General features: G+C 34.0%; 1 protein-coding gene across 1 annotated transcript in view; it reads right to left on the bottom strand.

Moving 5' to 3' along the window:
- Positions 1 to 2706: 2706 nt before the first annotated feature.
- Positions 2707 to 21871, bottom strand: part of rab2a (RAB2A, member RAS oncogene family) — an 81771-nt gene continuing 62606 nt past the window's right edge. Inside the window, exons 6-8 of the mRNA XM_039754565.1 lie at positions 21372 to 21483; positions 11505 to 11573; positions 2707 to 5157 (exon numbers count right to left, since the gene is read on the bottom strand). Of these exons, the coding sequence (XP_039610499.1) occupies positions 5062 to 5157; positions 11505 to 11573; positions 21372 to 21483 (277 nt within the window). The 3' untranslated portion in view covers positions 2707 to 5061. The remainder of the gene's footprint in view (positions 5158 to 11504; positions 11574 to 21371; positions 21484 to 21871) is intronic.

Raw genomic sequence — 21871 nt, 5'->3', positions numbered from 1 at the left:
AGTTTAGCTAGGCTTTAGATGTCTAAGTGAATGCTCCCAGCTTAGTTGGTTAAAGTTTACAAAGAAAACAACAGTACATCTCAGCTGCTAACAGTGCAGTCTGTAGATTGAAGAATCCAAAGGACATTACCATGAATAACTATATTACTTTTTACACTGTTCTACAAAATGTCCATCATTTATTTTACAAAATCTGGAGTGCTTCTGTAACAAAAATGATTAAACTAATAACAGGTACAACCCAAGGGTGTAACATTTTTCAAAGGACAGTATGAATGGTTGGACTAAGTTACAGCAGAAATAAGTCAAATGCTGAAATAATCAATGACGTTTCGTTTACCTTGACTTACCAGTCTCCAATGTTTAATGCCACCGACTAACGTCATGCTGAACACTATGGAGGATTTATTTCTTTGACAAAATAACAAATACACAAAAAATAACGGCATTGTGAAATATTAAACAAATGGGAAAATGACGTTAGCAAAAATTATTAAAAGTAATATGTATTTCGTTGCTTATTTCTTTACGTATTTATTTCAATGCACAGTACACAACATGAAATATGCCTAATATTAAACCTGTCGCTGTCATCCAGCAGAATATGAAGTACTTGGTGACTGATCAAGTAACTGAGACCTGCCTCTTGTGGGTACCAAATGTAACTGCTCAAAGTTGTGACTATCCATGGCATATACAAGTACAAGAACGAGTTGCCCAAAATTACTGCAAAAAGCAGCTACTTTTATTCAAGAATCTCTAAATTTATCATGCTGTAAGTGTGGCACTTGATTGGCAAAGATTCAAATCCACTCTACCAACAATTCACCAATTAAAACACAGTATTTACTAGAGCGCACCCTCTCAACTTTGATGGGTAAAACTTCCCCTTTTCATTTCAAGGCATAATTCACATTGTGAAATGAATAAATGAAGTAGCAAATAAATGTTGGTTATTTCTTTATTTACCTAGTAGATCTTATTATTCAATGAATTATGCTCAGATCATATATTTTTATATTTGTCACATTTCACAATGCGCCTTTTTCTTCTTTTGTTCAAAATTTCTCTCCATGGAAAACACCAAGGGCTCCCTCCCTCCTCTTTACAGCCTGTTTAGGTAGGGTTAGGTGTTAGGGTTTGGGCTGAGCTGTAATGGTGAACAGCACTTAGGAACCAAACACTCGTCATGCATAGCAAGTATTTAGTATACAACCCTGATACCACCACCCCTTGCAATACCTTGAAAATGGCCACATCCTCACACGACATCTGTTGTATACACTAGTAGCACTGGACGAGCTTACTCTATAAAGACCTTGAACACTCAAATACAGGAAGATGGCGAGGCATATTGCTGCACATCTATAACCAGATTAATGACCAGGTTAAAGGAATACTCCACTCAAAAATTTAACTTTTTCTGTTACTTAACCCATGTAGTTTGTAGTGGTGGCTAAGAATATTTTTTAATCACATGTGTTCATGCAGAAAGGTTGAGAAAAACATTTGATATAATAGAATCCAATGGCAGCCAGTTCTATAAAAGTACTTGAAAAACGGCAATGTGATGGGGGGTTGAGTAACTAGTTTTATATAAACCACATTGCCATTATGCATTCATAAACTCAAAACATTCCAACTTTGTGCATTTTTGGCTGAAATAATATTAATACTTCTGGAAAACTCTGCATATAGGATAACAGGAGAGACGCATTCACATAATATTGCATGTCTGAATTGAAGCTATGCCTCTCCCTCATTCATTACTCAACAGTCCTGCATTTTTCCTATTTATCAGACACCCTTTTACAAAATTATTAACCATTGTTCAGGTTCAGAGGATACAAATGGATACACTTGACATGAGTTATGCAAGGTTTATTTTATGGACATTTACCACAATGTTTGTCATTAGAAGGCTCACCATTTGGTTCCATTACATCATAATCCGTTTTCTTTTGTTCGGCATGAAAACGTGAGATGAAAAATGTTTTTCGGTCTCTACTACAAACTAAACTGTGTAGGCAACACATAAAAAAACATTTTTGGGTGGAGTATTCCTTTAAATTATTTGAAGCATACCTACAAGGACTATTAAAATGACCTTTACAATATCTTAAAGTGGTACATTGTGAAGATAAAAGTTGTTTTTGTTGAGTTCTAAAGATTCAAATGCAAGTCGTTATATAGCCATCTAATCTACTCCAGAATATCACTGGTTTGGAACTAGAAAATGGGCTGCTTATTCTCCAACACAGACTCCTTTAACATGGCTGTGCCGTTAATCGAAGTAGCTATCTACAGTGTACTGATGAGTGCCCTATAGCTCAGTCGGGAGCAGTGAAACTGGCGCGCTGGTCTTTACACTGCAGGATTGCCAAGGAAACCCCTACCTCTGAATCCAAGTATGGCAGTCCCTTCGCACACCTAAGCACCAGCTGTACAAAAATATCAACCAAGGTGAGGTATCCTCATCTGGTAAGCTGCCTTAGGAGAAAATGTCTCCAAATCACATTAGAAATAATAGTTGACTAGTTCAGCACCTTAGCAGCAAAGAAAAGTTTGTAGTGACAGCTGCCATTTATTTTACAAAAAGAACGCAATGGGCATACATACCTAATTGCATGAATTACACAATAACCAAAATCTTAATGAAAAAATGAGTTGCACTCAATAATATACTTAGGTGAAAATAACCAAATGTAACTTGGACACAAGTTTTATTTTCAACAGCAAGTTAACAACATATTTGGACATTATCAGCCAACACAAGACACAAGCTCCTCAGGCAGCAAGACACAAGTATTCAATCAGGAAGTACAAGAATCTTTTCTGGGTTAAAGGGATGACATGAATGCCATTATTTATGTCTACATAACACCAGCAGATCTAAATATAGCAATCATATGGTTTTCTCTTCCCTTTTTTACAAGCTTGTTTTCACTTCTCCAGATCAGTATCACTGTGCAGAATGCACACTATGTCCTCCGTACAACACCTTTGATAGCTCTTCCATAAAATATGAGAAATGTTTAAATGCTTTCTTTTTTAGTTCATGAACATGACATAACGTAATTTACTGAAGATCTTAATCAATAGGACTAAACTCCACGAAAACGTCCCTTAAAAACAATCTTAAAATTGAAACTGAAAAGTGGATAAACTGCAGTAAAAGTAATGATATATGGACAAGGCTTAAGGCATTCTGGGCAAGTTCCAAAAAAATAAATAAATAAATAAAAAATATCATACACCTACAGCATGAACAGAAAACAAAAAGAAATGCACCCACATCAACAAAGCATACACTGACATCAGCATTTACGCCTAAACAGGGAGTCAGAATTGTCATTGCAACTTTACATCTCTGACAGAGAAGGTTTATTTTTATTTCAGACAAATTCCATAAATTAAAACTAGCCTTAACATGATTTACACTGAATAATGCCAATATTACATCAGTGGTGCTATTGGTACATTTAATTCCAGAATATTTGACAGCTGCTTATTTCATCTTTACCAAAAACTTTATTATTTAATGGGTGTAGATAATCATAGAACTGCATAAACCATAACAATAAAAAAGTATTTTTGTATAAAGTGTTTATAGTTAAATCCCTAAGCATGCTTAAAAACATATTTAAATTGGATATATATATTTAAATTTAATATCAGAACAAAACTTATTTACATGTCTAAGCACTGATTACCTTTCTGAAGCCAAGAAATATGTCTTCAAGAACTGCCTTTTTGTCTTTACTAAGGATCCATACAAAAAATATCACCATTTATTGATTTGGAAAGCTTAAAATAAGTGTTATCAGTTTACAATGTGTTTAACGACAGGAATTTATTTTTTTCTTTTATTAACATGTCATTTTAAGAAGAAACAGCACAGTAAATAACAATGTTGTGGGTCACAGATACTCCAGTTTTGGCTTTTATCACACCCCTTTCACAAAAGACAAGATGCCCCCATCTCATGGCTACAAATAAATCAGACTGCCAATAAAAGCAACTCTTCACATAACAACTACAATATTGAAAGAACAGATCTGCACACAAATTAACTTGCAAATAAAAAGTGCAAATCACATAAAAAAAAAAAAAACTCAATATGAAAAATATTTAATCTATATCATTATGAATCACTTTTGGACATTGTCTGTCTTTTGCTGTGTCACTTAAAATGTCTTCATTTTTTAAGGCAAACAACTGATCTATTTCTGAAGAGGTGGTCCATTCCTGGAGAGTAAATTGTGGTTATAAGGTTTTTCAGATAAACACAGAATTTGGCATTAAAATAGATAGGCAATATTGAGCCAATATCGCTATACACCAAGCAGATTTGTGGGATTACTGGAGAGTAAAAGAAAAGGCAGATGGCAAGACGGAAAGAAAAAAAAACAAACAGGATTAAAACTGTGTTAAAGCGGGTTTGGACTATAACAATACTGATGCAGTTTCAAGCTCTAGTTTTACAGTATAGAATGTAAGTAAATTCAGTGAATAATCCTACCTTGGCAGATATACACCAATGCTTATTTTTATAACTATATACAGAAGGTGAATGATAAATATAGAATCAGGAGTCCCACTTTTCTTTCGTCATTATTTTGAAAATGGTCGACAATTCTTTACACAGTCTCATTTTGTCGAGCTTCAACAAAGCACGGTGGTGGTGGATTTCACCCACAAAAATTGTTTAAAATACTTTGATGTTTTTGTAGTGTTTAATATTTTCCATCTAAACTGAGGAGGTCACAAACATTTAACAAAAATATATTTAAAAAAAAAAAATCACAAACATCTGACCTAGAGATTAGAGTGAATATAACAATACAATCCTCAAAAATGATATTTTTGGGAAAAATTTAACCTTTTATGCTGCAGCATAAATTGATGTTAAGGTTGCACAGGGATAGTGAAGAGGACCCGGGCATCTGTTTTGAAAAACTGCCATCTAATTTATGAGCCAATTTCACCGGTTGGGTTTGAGAGGAGCAGTTAAGAAAACGGTTAGGTGACCCAACCAATTGGACAGAAAATCGTAAGACCTCAGCAACAGCCCCCTCCTGCCTGCTGCCCTCCTTGGCTTCCTGCAAGTGTCGCATTGGTTGCAGCATGCTGTGGGCCAATTTTGATGCCATTTGCCTAAAAAAAGATTAAAGAATTACTTAGTCAAAAATTAAAATGCACTTATACATGTTTGTCACAATGATTTACTATAATATCAGGTTATTCTTTGCTATTCATCTTAGTTACAAATTTCACATAGAATGTAACCAGTCTAGGAATCAAACTCATGAGACAGCAGCAGTGACCACTGCAAAAGGATTAAAAGCATAAAACTATTAAATGTGAACAATTAATTAAAAAAGTTATTTTAAATGAATGTGTAAACAATAAGTTAAGAGGAGGGTATGAATATAGACAGCAATGGTAAAACATTTGGTACAGCCAATTAAAAGGGACATAAGTAAGAACAACAATAACGGAAGGTGACCATTAAATATTATTGTTTAATCTAAACCAATGAGATATACAGTACCTGTTGACCAACTGTTTTATTATACTACACAAATTGATTTATACTCATGTAGTTTTTCCAGAATGAAGCAGACATGGGATTTGAAACTGTCATAATGCGATTTTCCGTCATATTGCTAAATCACCTTTTTATTTATTTATATAAAGCTGCACCCAGGTTTGATCTGTCCCCCCTTGAAAGTTCATTATATTTCTTAATCTGGTACTCAACAAATTAAGATATTTAACATAGCATCCCATTTACTTTTTAAAATTATTCAGTGAAAGAATAGTGTGTGCATCAATTAAATATATCTGAATGATTTGTTTTCGATCCTATTTTTGTAAAAATTGATCTATTTCTATGGAAATAAAAAAAATCTGAATGGGTTAACATTTTTATCTTTGGGCTACAATTTGCACAAAGTAAAAAGATCCTGGTTTAATATTGTGATTGGATTATTATTATGCTGACTTGGTCTTTTTGAGTACCTAACTTTAACAAAGCTGTGCTTTCTTTCACAGTATAAGAATACGTGCAAAGGTATACCAAATGTCATGGAAGAAAAACAACAGCGGAATTTCAAAACTTAAACAATGGCAAGTGACAGCGATTTCTCTACTACAATATGCCGGTTTTTATTCTCATCCTTCATTAACTAAATTTAGGGTCTTGGTTAATGCATATTTTTAATTGTATCCACTGAATGTGACAGACACCAACAGCAAATAAATAAACATAAGAGAGGACTGTAAACCAAGCAAAGGAGTTAAAGGATTAATGAAACTTAATGCTTGTTGCTGTGTGGAACTCAGTGTTCCCAAGATTGATTATTATCATCCTGAATGTGCTGTCAAGTGCCCAAAAACAACAGAGCAAGGAAATTAAAACTTGTGATGTTCACCAAGAAGATGACACCCTGTCACTATTATGTAAGTGACACTTTCCAGTTTTTTGAACAATACAATCCCAAAGAACTTTTATTTAGACCTGTGAAAAGTGAAAATGTTCTTATTTTTATTTTATTCCAGTAAGCGGATTTAAAACTAATTTGAAACTAATACTTGTGTTATAAATTCCAGTGGAATTTAAAAAACAAGTATTTGTATTTTTACTTGTAGCCAGATTCAGAAAAAAATCTTACACAACAAGCTAATAGGTGCTGATATGAAAAGCTTGAAGTGGACAATGCAACAAATCTTTCAGATAATTAAAAAGGAAACCACTGCAATAACTGCTGAATGACGAGGAGACTCTTACATACAATCACTTTCCAAATTTTGATAAATAAGCAATTTTAAATAAGTTATCTTGTTAACACTTTCTGGTGGCCTTCTGGAAGAACAGTTTAAGTCGGGTTGAGATGACTTCAGGTTTCTCCATCCAACGGCATGTTTTTAAGTAGACTGACAGCTGTAAACTACCCTTAAGTATGCAAGAATGACTACAATGAACTGCCATGGTGTCTAGGATGCTGTCGGCCTGTTCCTTTAATGTGGGCTCAGACTTACCAAGAATGTCATGAGAAAAAAGAAACTTTAAAAGAATTGAACTTAAAATTTGCTCATGGGTGCTAAAGTTTGCACCAACTATAGACTCTTTGTATGTTTTATGCATTTTGGTTAAAAGAAAAGATTCTACCTTCAAAACTCACAGGCAAATGAGACAATATACTTTTGACCTTTGCCAGTTCACCTTTCCAAATGCTATACATTTCACAATGTTCTCAATGTACAAATAATTCTGTGCACAGGAGTACAAATTAATGGAAGACTATCTACACACACTGGTTTTCAAAACTACTTCCAAGAAAATGACACTTAATATTGATAACATTAACTGGTCCACACCATAAACTTTCGCTGTTAATTAATGCAGCTTGGATTAACAGAGCCACCATCACTATTAATTTATTTTCAGTCTCTAGTAATGTTTAATTTCTACACTCACAGAGGAATGGGCCTCCAGCAGATGCCCACTTTCATGAAAATCAGGTGTGTATTAGTTGCAGAAAGAAAAATAAAACATAAAGGGGAGGAGTGGCAGCCTTTAGGAAAAGCACACTGTGAATATCTAAGCATTTAGACTAGAAGCCATCAAGGAAACATGAAAGAAACAGTTGTTCTAAGACTGAGCCAGAATTAGAATTAACAACCCCATCACAGATTTTTGCAAAGGTCTCCTCATCTGGGCAAAACCATACAACGTACAAAAATGTCCAGTCATTTTTGCATGTTTTTAAAATGACAACAAATGTGACAATATGAATGTGTGAAAGGGGGCCTCCCTGCTATCTATGTTGTACTGTGATGTAATGTCAAGCAAAATTTGACTATTTCTGTCTTAGGTAAGCTAATAATATAGTATCATTCTGTACTAAAAACAATAAGCGGTCAGCTTTGCTTTAAGCAGGGAAGCACATACAAGTGCTCTGTGACATCAATAATATCAGCAGCCCCTAAAGACATGGCTGCTTGCCAAGAACTCTCACACAGAGCAGCCGTTCATTCATCAAACACATTCATCTATCCTAACACTTACTCCCTCAAGTGGATTTCAGCTAAAGTGCAGGAGTTCAAGAAAAAAAAGTAATACAGTAGTTTTTGAAATTTAAGCTCTTAAGGAAACCTTACATCACAGAAAATCTCAGATTTATAGGGCTTGGCAGGAACTCCACTACATCAGTAACCTTGGGGTTTCTGGCAAGAGCTCTCTATTGACATCAGCTGATGTGGTTTTCACTTTCTGTCTAAACCATGCCCTTCTCATTTTTAAGTATGAATTGAAAAGCACGTCCAATCACTCACTCAGGCTCATTCCTTTAAGATGTTTGTAGCTTTATGAAATGAGCCTGGAAATCTGCCAGTTCAAGTAATGAAATTGACTTCACATGGCACAGTTCATTCAGAAAGTAATGCTAAAATGTATAGGCAGCATAACGCTACCTGAAATTTTGATGAACTTTCTGAATTAAAACTTTCAATAATCTACTAAAAAAGTAAGCAGAACAGGGCAAGGAATATTTTTAGAAGATTTGCAGAATATCAAAAGTCTACTATTTAAGAGATAAAGGGTCCAATAAATCTAATTAATTTGTTTTTAAACAGGTACACTTTGTGCCAAGATGAAATAAAAGCAAATAATGTCATAAACGATTCATTAACAAGAATATGACTGGAAGCAAATTGGAAGAGATTTCTCATCTTAAAAAAAATCAGCATGCACTAAAATTCCACACACATACCAGAGATTAGCAAGCTATATTCTTAGAAGTAGCAATTGTTCGGTATGTAATCATTGTATAGTGCTCTGAGTACCAGTAAGATGACTTGACAGAGCAAGCCTATTGACTCTGTGTGTACACAGTGGCCTAGGTTTGAAATACTTTCTTCAGGGTAGCTGAAACAGCACTGGTTATTTGTGTATAAATTAATCAGTTGTTCCTTGAATGTGAGAACATGTATATGCAACCATTCTCACTGACACATCGAAATCAGTCAGTCTTTATTAACAAACTGTTTTGCTGCAGGAAGAACAGATAAATGCTGTGTCTTTTCAAATATGTTAACCCCTTGTAACCTCCTAAATGTTTTTTTAAGCCATACAATACAATTATGCATTAGAACTGTTTTACTGAAAAAAGTGCTCCTCAATATCTTTAATATTATGTTGTTTTTTTTCATGGGAAGGAAAGGTTTATAGGGAATGCTAAGATGCTATTTGGTTGAAACACTAGCTTATTATCAGATTTTAGTAGAACACTATCTTATGTGGATCTGTCGTAACTGATCCAAAACACTAATTTTTTAAGCTAAAAACCAAGCAGTACAAAAAATATCAAATCTCATCTAATAATGCTGTTACAATTCATTCCAACTACAGTGATCCCCCGCTGTATCACATATCAGCTATCGCGCCCCCTCTATATCGCAGAAAAATTCAGTAAGTACATCCTACCTGTAATGTACTTTGCAGCCAATTCATAACAAAGCATATGGCTTTCAGCAGTCACTACGGTAGACAAAGAGTTTCGTGTTACAGTACCCAGATGATTTCTTACAAGGCCCGTTATTGGCTGAAAGAGGAGACTCAACCAATCAGAGCGGGATTTTCATTCTCTTGGGCTCCGATGGGCTGCTGCTAATGTGGTGTACTCTCGCAAGAACAGCGAGCATGGGTCCCCGACGCATCTCAGTTCTCTGCGTATCGCGCATCTTGCTTGTGGTCTGATTGTTGTGAGCAAACTTTTTATGAACTTTTTGTTTTGTTTTAAGCCCTACGATGGCTCCCAAGCATCCTGTATCTTCTAAGAAGGGAAGGAAAGCGTTGTGCGGATGTCGTTCACCATTATGGCTTGAATGAATTGACGGTACGCTACATTATTATTATGTTACTCATATCCTTAGCCCGACATCCACATATCATATGTTTACAAAGTGTGTTTTAATAAGTTTACATGTGTTTAAAGCATGTGGGAGGGGTATTTTAAGGCTTTAAAACATTTATATGGTCTTTCTATATCACGGAATTTCACATATTGCTGATGGGTCTGGAATGTAACTTCCGCGACAGGCAGGGGGAATCACTGTACTGCCATAATATAACAGTTAAGATGATGCAAAGTTCATGAAGCAAAAAAAAAAACCCTTAGTCAGTAGTGCTTTTACTGCTTGTCATATTTCTCCAAAATTTAAAACACAAAAAAGCACATTTTGTAAGGGAACAGTTTGATGTAGAAGAAGTTCCTTTTCCGTGTTTTTGCATTATAGCCTACAGATCAATCAATTTTGCTTATTCTCAGTATGTTTTAGACAAACCAGAGTTAGAGTCACTAGCAGCTTGGTAAATCACTTAACAAAAGTAAAACAAGTCACTGAAGCGATGTTCTTAAACTAATGAGTGTTGTGGGTACAAAATGTTGTGCATTCGATGTTCTTGAGTGCCATTTTTAAGCAGTCGTTGGCTGTCAACTTATGTCATTTCTAAACAACACTTGGCTGCGTCCTTCACAAGCTGTAGTCTTTTGGGTTTAGCAGAGAACAGACAAACAAAAGAACATTTGCAGTAATACTGCAGTCATTAGAATCCTCAAAGTAATCAGCTAGTTTTCTCAAACATTTACTTATTTCTGAGATTACACTTGCACTGTTTTCTATGAGATGAAGTGCAGGAAAAGATACCGTAGCTTTCAAACCTTCAAAAAAGGCAAAAAACTGACTGACGCCCAGTCTTCATTGTCATCTAGCTGACATTTAACAGGGAGAGTGCAGTTTACCCAAGCTGAATAAACAGCACTGTAAATGTGTTTCTGTCAGAAGATGGCGCCATTTTGCAGTTTTGCCTTGTTAACCCCACTTGACCAGTAGCTATTAATCCGAAAGTGATTTTAAATAAAATTGTATTTTTTTTTACTTAATTAAAATATAAGATTACACAATGGAACAGTTATATTTTGCTCACAGGCCAGACTTAGCTTGAAGTATAGCTTCTCTTGGACACCCCAAGAAGTGAAATACACTCTCCTCAATTAATTTACTTCTGCTTTCACATTTCTGCTTCTTTCTTGGCCTTGACTTCCTTACCTATATATGATAGTTCTACTGTTTACCCAGTTATTGTCTTTTATGGCAATAGAAAAGGAAAGCTGATCTAACCAGCTAATATCTCATCAACTTTTTTTATAAGAGATAAGCCATAGGTGAAGCACTATAAAATTAAAGTTTATTATTATTATCATTAAAAACAGAGGTAGCAACACTATGCTATTAGGATCACTCTTTGATTTAGGGCCTGACCAACTTGTAAAATTAAAGAGCAAAATATAAACAGCAAGGCAGAGGATTTTGGGACAAAACTACAAAGTTTTATTTGGGTTAACTTTACCTAAATCTCACACACAAACATAGTATTAATAACCAGAGACAAAACAAACATTTTATGTTACAAAAATAAAGAATAAACAAACACATACCTCATTATTGATATCAAATACACCTTCTTGAATTTTTTCATATATTTCCTTGGCTGTGTTTATAAATGCCTAAAATGGACAAAGAGAAATATGTAACATCCTAAAAACATTATTTCACAGCGGATACAAAAACATACCCAGACGATCTGCTGCACAAATGATGACCAAACAAATGACTGAAAGCATTAAAGTTTAAAAACTTATGGCCCGGTTTGCTGGTTTGGAAAAATATAAAATAATCCAAGTATGACTTTACATTTAAGCAGACATTTGAATTGTTTAAATTTTTTGGAAAATATCGCATAATTCAATATGTTCACTATATAGTTCACTTATTAATTAATTTGAGAAAAAGAGTGCTTTATAAATATAATAGTCTATACATGGTTTCAGTTAAAGTAATCTTGTAATCAAAATAAAAATCTCTTAATCAAAATATTTTGCCTTCAAATAAAGTCTTTACTTAAATTTAATGCTAAATATTCTTTGTTATTCAGAAGTGCTCAATAGTATGTGTAAACATCTAATTATAATGCACAAAAAAACATTTTTAACAAAGAACCAAAAGGTACACCTGACAATTTGGTAGGCAAATTTGGCAATTTTCACTCACTACTGTGTCTGTTATCTGTGTAATCCAGTTTGATATTTTAAAATTGTTATTATATAAAATAAAAATTCTTAAAAGTTATACTAACATAAAAAATAATATAAATAATACAAATTAAGCCAGCATAATTGTTAAAACGGATTATCACCTTACAGTATTCTACAGTATTTGTACTTTAAAGTAAACCAAAAACAAAGATAAAAACATATTCAATTTAATAAATAGGAAAATCAATTTGCTTCTAAATGTGGAAGATACTTTTGCAGTGTTGCAATGTTTAATTAGCCTTGAGAAACATAGTTTTATTTCTTCTGTTTCATTTGTACTCACACTAACAGCACAGGTCACCAAGAAAAATAAATGGTGCTTCTTCCTGGTCTTACCCTGGAAGCATTTAACTGCTGAACTTGCCACCAGAGCTTTGTTTCCTAATTAACAGGACTGATATGTTTTCACCTATAAAGGCCTCACATCTCCCCAGAGTAATCAATCTGCTGCAGCTCAATTACTGCACCAAGCGCGGAGTGCAGTGAGCGAACAAGTCTTAAACGACTGCGGCAGGCACAGGAAGATATGAATATGCATAAACTCTAAGTGGGTGATCGAAATATCATACAGGGTCAGGAGAATTCACAGCAAACTAATGAGATGAATTAATCACTGAGGGTGTTCTTGGTGCTTCCAGAAATGAACACATTTTCAAACAGTTTCACATTTTAAATATGTGAAACTGGCTTTCAGCCAATGCTGAATTGATTCATTCTTCTCATAGACTAAAGTGTTAACGTACACATATGGGGATTCCCTAATCATGTATATACCTGCCATTCTAGAATTCACATAGAAAAAGCCGCTTTAAACTTCTCATTTTTGCTTTTTGAAAATGTGTTTTGATCATAATTATGAAATTTTATTTCACATAAAACTTAAATGTATTTCTCAAAATTAAACAATTCCTAAAAATTTATGACTAGTAAAAAGTAAAATGAAGAAAGCCTATCAATAAAATAAATTAAAAACAAACTATTAAAAAAAATAAAATAAAGGTCTACAAAATAAACACTAAACTGACAAATAAACATTAAAACGATTCAAATACTGTTGATGAGAAACAAAACTGGGGAGGGGATGCATGTTAAAAGGTGCACTCTGCAAAGTCATATTGCAGCTTTTTTAAAAACTTCTGCGACATCCTGTTTTTGCTAGGGTTTGGTTAAAAAAAAGCATGTAATACACAGTTTTAAACTGGCATGACTTTTGAAAGTAATATTTTATAACAAAAGTAACCACAAAAAATATTTTTTATGTGAAATAAAAATGTTGTATGAATAAAAAATGGTGTTTCAATACTCATTTTCAAAACTTTAAGGAAGAAGCTCTGTCTGATTAAAAACTTTCTTTTAGGGAAAGGCAAATAATTAAACAATTTATTTAATACATTTGAAATAGAATATTGGCTAATTTTCACCTCTACAACTGGCCTAGCACAAGTAAAACTGGGCATGTGTGGTAGTGTGTAGTTGGCTGAGGTCCCATTTTTGATTGGTCTCTTTATTATACTTGGTTATCTTAGGAAAAGTGCAACTCTCAGAAAGGCAAAAGGGAGGTTCAAATATGGATGATTAGTGCTACAGGATTTGTTTTGGTCAAATGGCAATGTGTTACATGTTACAAATACTTAGTAACAGATGAAAATACACAAAGAAACACTTTCCACACATTCTCCACAAATGCATTTTTTTAAAAAACATAACTACCATTTGTTCCATAAATGTTTCAATTTATAAGCTGTGAAAAGTAATTAATATTTTTACGATTCTGATAATTTCTCTCTTTAGGATCCACTAAGTGGTTCCACACTTAACTTTAGGGGTGGAAATGCCCTGTAACAGAAAGAAGAATGATGCGGAAAATGGAAAAGTAGACCCATGGCCAAGATGGTGTAGCATATTATGAACAAGAAGGGTGAAAACTAAACTTACAGAAAGAAAAAAAAAAAAAAAAAAAAAAAAAACAATAAAAACCCTGATGTTCCTTATGGATCACTGCAGAAAGCCACAGCATTTCTGTTAGTATAAATGATCTTGATAACCACTCTTTTTATATTTGTAAATATGCAGTTGACACTAAACTCGATGCTGCGCATGCTCTGGAGTCAGCAGATGGATCTGGACAGAAGCAAGAATTGGCCAGATGTGTGATACATGAAATCCAATGTAAATAATAAATGCTGTATTTGAAAATACAGCGGGGACAGAGTAGATGGCGGGCTGAAACTTGAGGTGACATTTTTCAAAAATTTTATGTGAAGGAACACTTTTTGGGAACCATACATTTATGGAATAACATATCACATTAAGTGTGATGAATAGTACTACTTTGGGGTCACTGAAAACTCAAATTGATGATATTTTGCTTGTTGTGTAAATAGGGACTGATAAGGTACAAATCATCTGTTCTAGTCAAAACTGTTAAGTATTTTATTCAAATTAGATCAGGTACAGCTAAACCATTGGCAGTACATTTAGGACAACTTTAACAAATACATGCCAGATTGTAAGGATCTTTTGAACTGTAAAGTAAAATTAGTTTTTCTAATATTACGTAAAACAGGACATTCTGGACTCAGTGCTTAATGGTAGGTAAGTTAAGATTCCTACAGCTGAGAAAGATAGCAAAGTTATTTTAGCATGTTGTTTATTAAGCAGTAATGTCACAAAGTAATTTAAAGTGGGAAACAAACTGGCAACCTTGTGCTTTAAAGTATCATGCTTAATAAATAAGGGAACATACTGTATATAATAATTTTCTTCTTAATGTGATTTACAGACTCTTTTATTTGTATTTTTGATGGGCTGGAATATACGAATTCTACAGTCATAACTAAAAATTATTTTAAATCACATTAGTTCATTTAGTTGAGACCAAATCATTTGCTTAGTGCCTTTAAAACTACTGGTTAACATCTAAAACAGCAACATAAAATGAATAACAACACAACTTATTATGTAACAAATTAATTACCATGCTTGTCTATAAAATATATGTTAATGGGGGATATACAATAAAACGTCTATTATAAAGGTCTAATATTAACAATTCAAAATTTTAAAGTCACACTTCACTTTAAACCTGTTTAATATGAACTAGCATTTGTGTAAGTGTATAATGTAAACAATTCCCTGGCCAAACATCAAGAATTAAGTAATGAAAAGTGTATTTTCCCTTTCCAGCAAAATGCCAGTGTAAATTGATGCTCATTTTATTAAGCTTTGTCTCCATCTAGTGGGAAAGAAAACATATTACAGTTGTATAACCAATTACTTTCCAGACTTCTTCTAAGTTAATTATTTTTATTTATTCATTTTGATTTAGATGTCGAGTTCTGCACACATTGCGAGATATAAAAGTTAAACTTTAACAACAACATTAAATATACGATTTAAGCAAACTATATACAAGGGGTGATCAAAATGTTTAGAGCTCTACACCCGACACTGTAAGTGTCCAAAGATTAGGTCTGGTGTATTAAAATATGAATTAAAAGTATTTAGAATTTATGGTTTATAGTGTAGGTTTCTTGTTTCCAAACCACGCAAAAAACAGGCCTTACACTTTAATTAATTTATAGAGCTAAACATTTGGAGATTGGCATCTGTAGTAAATCAGTGAAAGCAGACAAGTTTTTAAAAATTCCTTAGTACACTCAACACTTTCCTCAAACAATGTTCACACTCCCCATGTATAAACTACCCTTCATACCAATACATCCTTAATCCATTCACTTCTGACAAGTTGTAATTGGATAGAATTCCTCTGAATATCTCTACCATACACGTCTTACTACCATCACTCACCCCTTACATGTCCACTGCTACTTTGCCTCCAGCTATCACCTTGGGTTTTCTTGAATTTACGTTAAGGCCTTTCACTTCCAAAACCATCTCTCTCTTTCAATTCTGTTTCACTTGTTTCCATTAATTCAAGATCAATGTGGCGATCTTTCAAGCACTTTTCTGGTCACTTAGTCAATTAATGCCATGTAAGGGAGAAGACTCAAAACAGATCTCCAGTGCAAGGTTATTATACTTTTGCCTTTTTTCTATTACTTATGGTCTTACTTTTAGTTTTAATTTAGTTTTACTTGGAATGCATATTGAATTTTTTGGTATTTTATTTTTTGTTTCACAAAAACATTTTTGTCTTATTTTTACATATATTAGCATAAGTAATTTTGGTATGTGCAAAGCAATGTAAATTTTGCCTCACAATGAAAGAACTGTGGACTTACTAGATTTGGACATATATTTGTTTATTTTCAGTAAATGCCAATAGGTATGCCTTGCTAAAACCAAATGAACAATATATAAATATATGAATATGAACATAATTGTGAACAATTTTATAAGAATGTTTATATTTGTGATGATTTGTATGGAAAAAAAACAGCACTTCTGTGTGAAAATCTGCAATTCAAATTTTAATGGTGTAAATCAGACAAATACTTCATTGTCCATTGCACAATTTACTAAAGTCCCCCCACAACACTGATACAAAACAGAGTCTGATTGTTAATTATACACCTTTCAGTTAATTTTTAAGAAAACTTTGCCCTCCAGCGAAGTGGTCATTCTCTTTCTCAATCCAGAAGACAACGGTCCACAAGCTGAGAATATGTGCTTTCCACCATAAAATCTTTAAAATTATTTCAATTTTACATTCGAATTTCTAACAGTGTTCTAAAGGTTTCACTGGCATGCCAATATACCGAATAAAAATAAAACCTTACATTATCAATATAGCATATGTAAAATTAACATTCTATTGCTATTCTAGCTAAAGAAACACCTATGTGAATTTTGATAGGAACTTATTAGGATTGGCTCTTCTATACATAGAGGTTATCTTGCTTCACATGACATAAAGTAAGTATGGAGGGGAAAACAAGTATCAGTGTAACATTATATAAATATATAATAAATACACACACACATACATACATACATATAGATATATCTTTATCTCTCAAAGGTCTAAATAAAGTATATATGATGGTCTGTATATATCTACATACTTTTATTATGGTTACTTTGTTGTCTGTTTATTTTATCATAACCTCGTCATCAGCTGTGTTCCAATTATCCAGAGTACATTTGACGGCATGTGCCGAAGTTTCTCCCGTGTTCAGAGGACATAAACTTGAAGCACTGTGTGTTAGGTTTGCTGATGAATGGTAAAAGCAATCAGGTATTCCCAAAAACGAATCTGTCAGACCCTTTTTACTCAATCTGTCCAAACAAAAGGTTACATTCCATGCTTGCTTGACCATTGCACTGACATGCTGTGTTGCTGTATCCATTTTAAGAGTGATGAATGCATTTATTCGTGAAGCACATGGAATGTTAAATTTAGGGATCAAAAGTAGGAACTAATTTTCTAACAAACAGCACATCATACAGCCTTTCAGTCATGTCAGTTTCAAAAAACAGGTTTATTTGGGCATGATCACATTTTTTCAGCCTTTTTCTTAACCCAGAAATATGCCATAGGCTAATGTGGAACATGGCTACTTAGTTGAACATTAAGGTTTGTAGGGTTTTTACCCTTAATGTGTACAGAACACAATATGCCCTGCTCTAACACCATGCACTTACTATTGTAGCTATTAGTGTTATAGTTGAAAAACTCCCATACAGCTCTTTGTCTTCCAACCATGCTGATTGCTAATGCATGATACAAGATTCATACTGCTGGAGATTGACAACTTGGTGCTTGTTGGTCATGCATGCAAATGTACTTTGTGATCATCACTATAAATCTGTACTGATTATACAACATTACATTTTTAATCAAAGTCTTGGATTTTTGAAGGAAAAAAAAAAAGCCAGTCACCTACATTTAATTTCTAAGTGCACAATATCACTCAGCCTTACTCACTTTCTGCAGTGTGTCATGTGGACACAAATACACTGAGGAAATGAAAAAAGGCGTTAATTGAAAGAACTTGAGCCACAGAAACAGAATGAATTAGTGATAGGCAATACAATAAATGGTTTCTATTCTTTTTGAACTACTCATTTAAGAGAACTGATTTTATTAACTCACGTGATTCATTAATAGGGCTTATTCCCAGGTCCACTTTAGAACAGCTGTAAAAATGTACTGCTGTCGTCGATAATAATGCTTAATTATATACTACACTTTCTTGGGTAATGATTTATTTTGAACTTGCAGGAATCGACCCACTGTATATGCCAGGTACAGTCAGTGAGCTGTATGTGTGGTTGGGTGCACATAAGCAAGCCAAGCTGAAAACAACAAATAATTGTGATTGTATATACTATGGCATAAAATGCATCTATGTTAATTATTCTGTATAAATAAGTCTGCCCAAAGTTCACTGTATAAAAACACAATTACTGTATATTTAATATAAACAATCTTGACTCAAGATGTACACCATAAACACGTACCCGCCAAACAAAAAATGCTGATGACATGACACATGCATCACAGAACTAGTATTGGGCTCAGCTGAATCAATTCGTTTATGCTCATAAATCAATTCATGAGACTTAATGAACAGAGTCATTCAAAAAGGACAATTCATTTGTGAATCACCCATCACTAGAAACAAACCATTTATTGAGTTTCATACTGCATCTTATGTCTCTATTGCTGAGAGCACAATTAAAAAAAAGAATGACTAAGGACAGCAACTGTGAGTAAATTGGTAACTTTTACTGCTTGTCAGTAGACATTTATTAAAGCTCATGATATGATTTGGTAGTTCTGAGTTGTGCTTCAAAGGACTTTTAAAGTAATTTTGAATGAATTTTAATCATCTTTACAGCCTTAAAAAATACTGCTGCTGATGGTGTCTCTGCTGTAATACAGACTTCTGCAGTAATCTCTGTGCATCCACAATCACCTGATTCTACACAGGCTTTCCGCACTCTATGAATAAAATAACTGAAGCTTCAACAGTTTTTGAAACTGGTCTATGATCGTCTTTGTCGCACATAGTGAAAGACTGCGAATGACATTTTTTCAGTAATTATTGTCTAAATCACACCTGAGCAGCTATATTAAATAATGTCAATAACTGACAGGAGAGGATTTTTAGGGTAAAAAAAAAATAAAATATATATAAATATAAAATATAAATATAAAATATATAACTATGTATGTGTGTGTGTGTGCGGGCAAATGCAGCTAAGTATGAGCCATAAAAGAGGCGGAGCAATTCACACCAGGTTAAGTAAGTCATGCATGCATATTGATGAAATCATTACAAATTTAAAAACCTATACATTGGCATGGTATTGGTGTGGTAATTGGTGCCTTTGAATTAGTTGTAAAAGAAATTACTTTTTCAAATTCATTAATTCATCACACAGCTTTTTTTATTCCCATAAAGGACTGACAAAAACCAGAGTGTAATCTTTCAGCATTAGGAAAAAAGAATAATAAAAAAAAAAAATCCCTGTCACCCTCTGACAGTTTTAAACTACCAAGCAACCTAACCACACAGGCACAGTAGCACTGCTTTGACGCTAGGTGCCATCTGCAAAACCGAGCGGAGAACTTGCATACTCCAGGGTATGAGGTACTGTGGAAATGTGCGTGACTTTACACCAAGTTTAGGTTTTATACATCGCGATTTGAATGCGGAAACGTTCTTATACAGAATTTTTGTGCGTACGCAGTTTATACATGAGGCCCCTTGTCATTTAGTTCTGCAGCAAATAATGATTTTTTTTCTAAGCTAAGATTAAACAAATATTTAAGATCTAAATGAATGGAGGTGAAATTAATACGTTCACACGAACACATGAATGAAGGATGTAATTGTACAGTTTAACAACACAGTCTCAATTAAATAATACATTACAATCAGATAATGTCTGTAATCTAATATATAAAGCAGAGTCTATGTATGTATGTTTGTTTGTTTGTCCGCCATACAAATCTGCACCGGGCGTCCCATTGGCACCAAACTGGGGATGGGGCACGTTTGTAACCAGGAGAAGTTCATGGGGTATGTTTGGTTGGGAAAAATGTTTGTGGTGAAGCGCAGGGCACCTTTTCACTGACACAACTATCGGCACACATCCTCGTACTTATCATCGACAAGATGGCCGCACGTTACAACAGACGTTCACCTCAGCACCATCTGGTGGCAGCTTTGGTCTATGTGTGTCGCTCTTTACCCATGTTTCTTTAAATTGCCAAGACATGCCGGAAGTGTCCAAGTATGAGAACACAGAATTACTAGACGCCGTATGACCAGCGGCATTGTATGTCAATGTTGCCGAGCTCCCATAGCACTGATTCTGATGTGTGGTACAGAAAATGAGGAACTGAGTGAGCGAGAGGAATGCAAATCTGTACAAGATCAGTGAGGTTGTGGAGAGCTTTAAATATTCAGAGCAGTATTTTGTGTTGTATTCTGTAGTTAACAGAGAGAGTAAGTGTAATATGTTTAGTGGATTTAGAACAGCAGGTTATTATACTGGCAGCAGATAGTGCTGTATTTCATTCGACAACGTCCGTTATATGCAAGCACATTTGAATAGAGACTCGCCTTAAAAAGACAGCATCCTTCCCCCACCATTTTCCCATGACACACCACCGGTTGTATGTCGCATCTCTCTGTGGTTACAATCCCCAATATCCGTTAGATGCCAGCACGGTTCAACACAGATGCTCCTTACAAACAGACCACCCCTCCCCGCCATTTTTCCCAGTACGGTTTCAGTGCTACTCTTTCTCACTGGCTTTGTGGTGCTATTGATTTTAAACGTCTACAATTTCCTGTTCGTTTGGCTTTTGCTATGTCAATTAGTAAGGCTCAAGGGCAATCACTGCAAGTTTCAGGCATCAATTTGGAAAATCCATGCTTTTCACATGGACAACTCTACATAACATGTTCTAGAGTGGGCAATCTTCACAATTTGCTCATTTTCGCACCACGAGAAAAACCAAATATAGTGTATGCAAACGCTCTGCAATGATCACTTATATTACCTATTACAATAAAATATGAATCAGAAAACTGTTTCTTCTACTTCTATGTTCTGTTTCTTTCATTTCGGAAATTCACCGGTTATACATTCCCGGGCAACCCTGGGTACTCCTGCTAGTAATGTATATAATAAAGTAAGGTGCAAAGCTGAACAATATTACTGTTCTATTCAAATAAAGAAGTTAGTTCACAATAACTATCTGAGGTAATGTCTGTAAAATTAATTTACCTCTTCTACATTGGAAGCTGTTTTAGCTGATGTCTCCATAAAAATAAGGCCATGTTCTCTAGCAAAAGCCTCGCCTTCTTCTTTTTTCACCTCTCGCCGAGACTCTAAATCACTGTAAAATAATTAAAAAATTTATATGAGCTATTAATTTATTTTGTTAATACAAACAATAATTTTAGTTTATTATATCTCATATGTTTAAAAAGCTTCTTGTTTTCAGTGTGTTACATTATACCTTGAATAATTATCCACAAGTAAAATTTGGCATTATATGATGTGGGTGGTTGATGGTTGTTTAAAAACCTAATTCTGAAACCAACCAACATAATCTGACACAGTAATATTTTCATTTATTCAAATGAAAATTATATACATTTAGCGGTAACTAAACAATATGGAAACTTGTAATATTTACTTTGCAATATGATTAATATTACGGTCAGCAGAAATTAATATTACGGTCAGCAGAATACCACTTACTTCTGAAAAGTATGAACTTG

The sequence above is a fragment of the Polypterus senegalus genome, chromosome 5, assembly GCF_016835505.1.
Source record: "Polypterus senegalus isolate Bchr_013 chromosome 5, ASM1683550v1, whole genome shotgun sequence".
NCBI classification, from domain to species: Eukaryota; Metazoa; Chordata; class Cladistia; order Polypteriformes; family Polypteridae; genus Polypterus; species Polypterus senegalus.
Note: the sequence above shows the minus strand (reverse complement) of the source record. Positions and strands in the feature narration are given on the sequence as shown.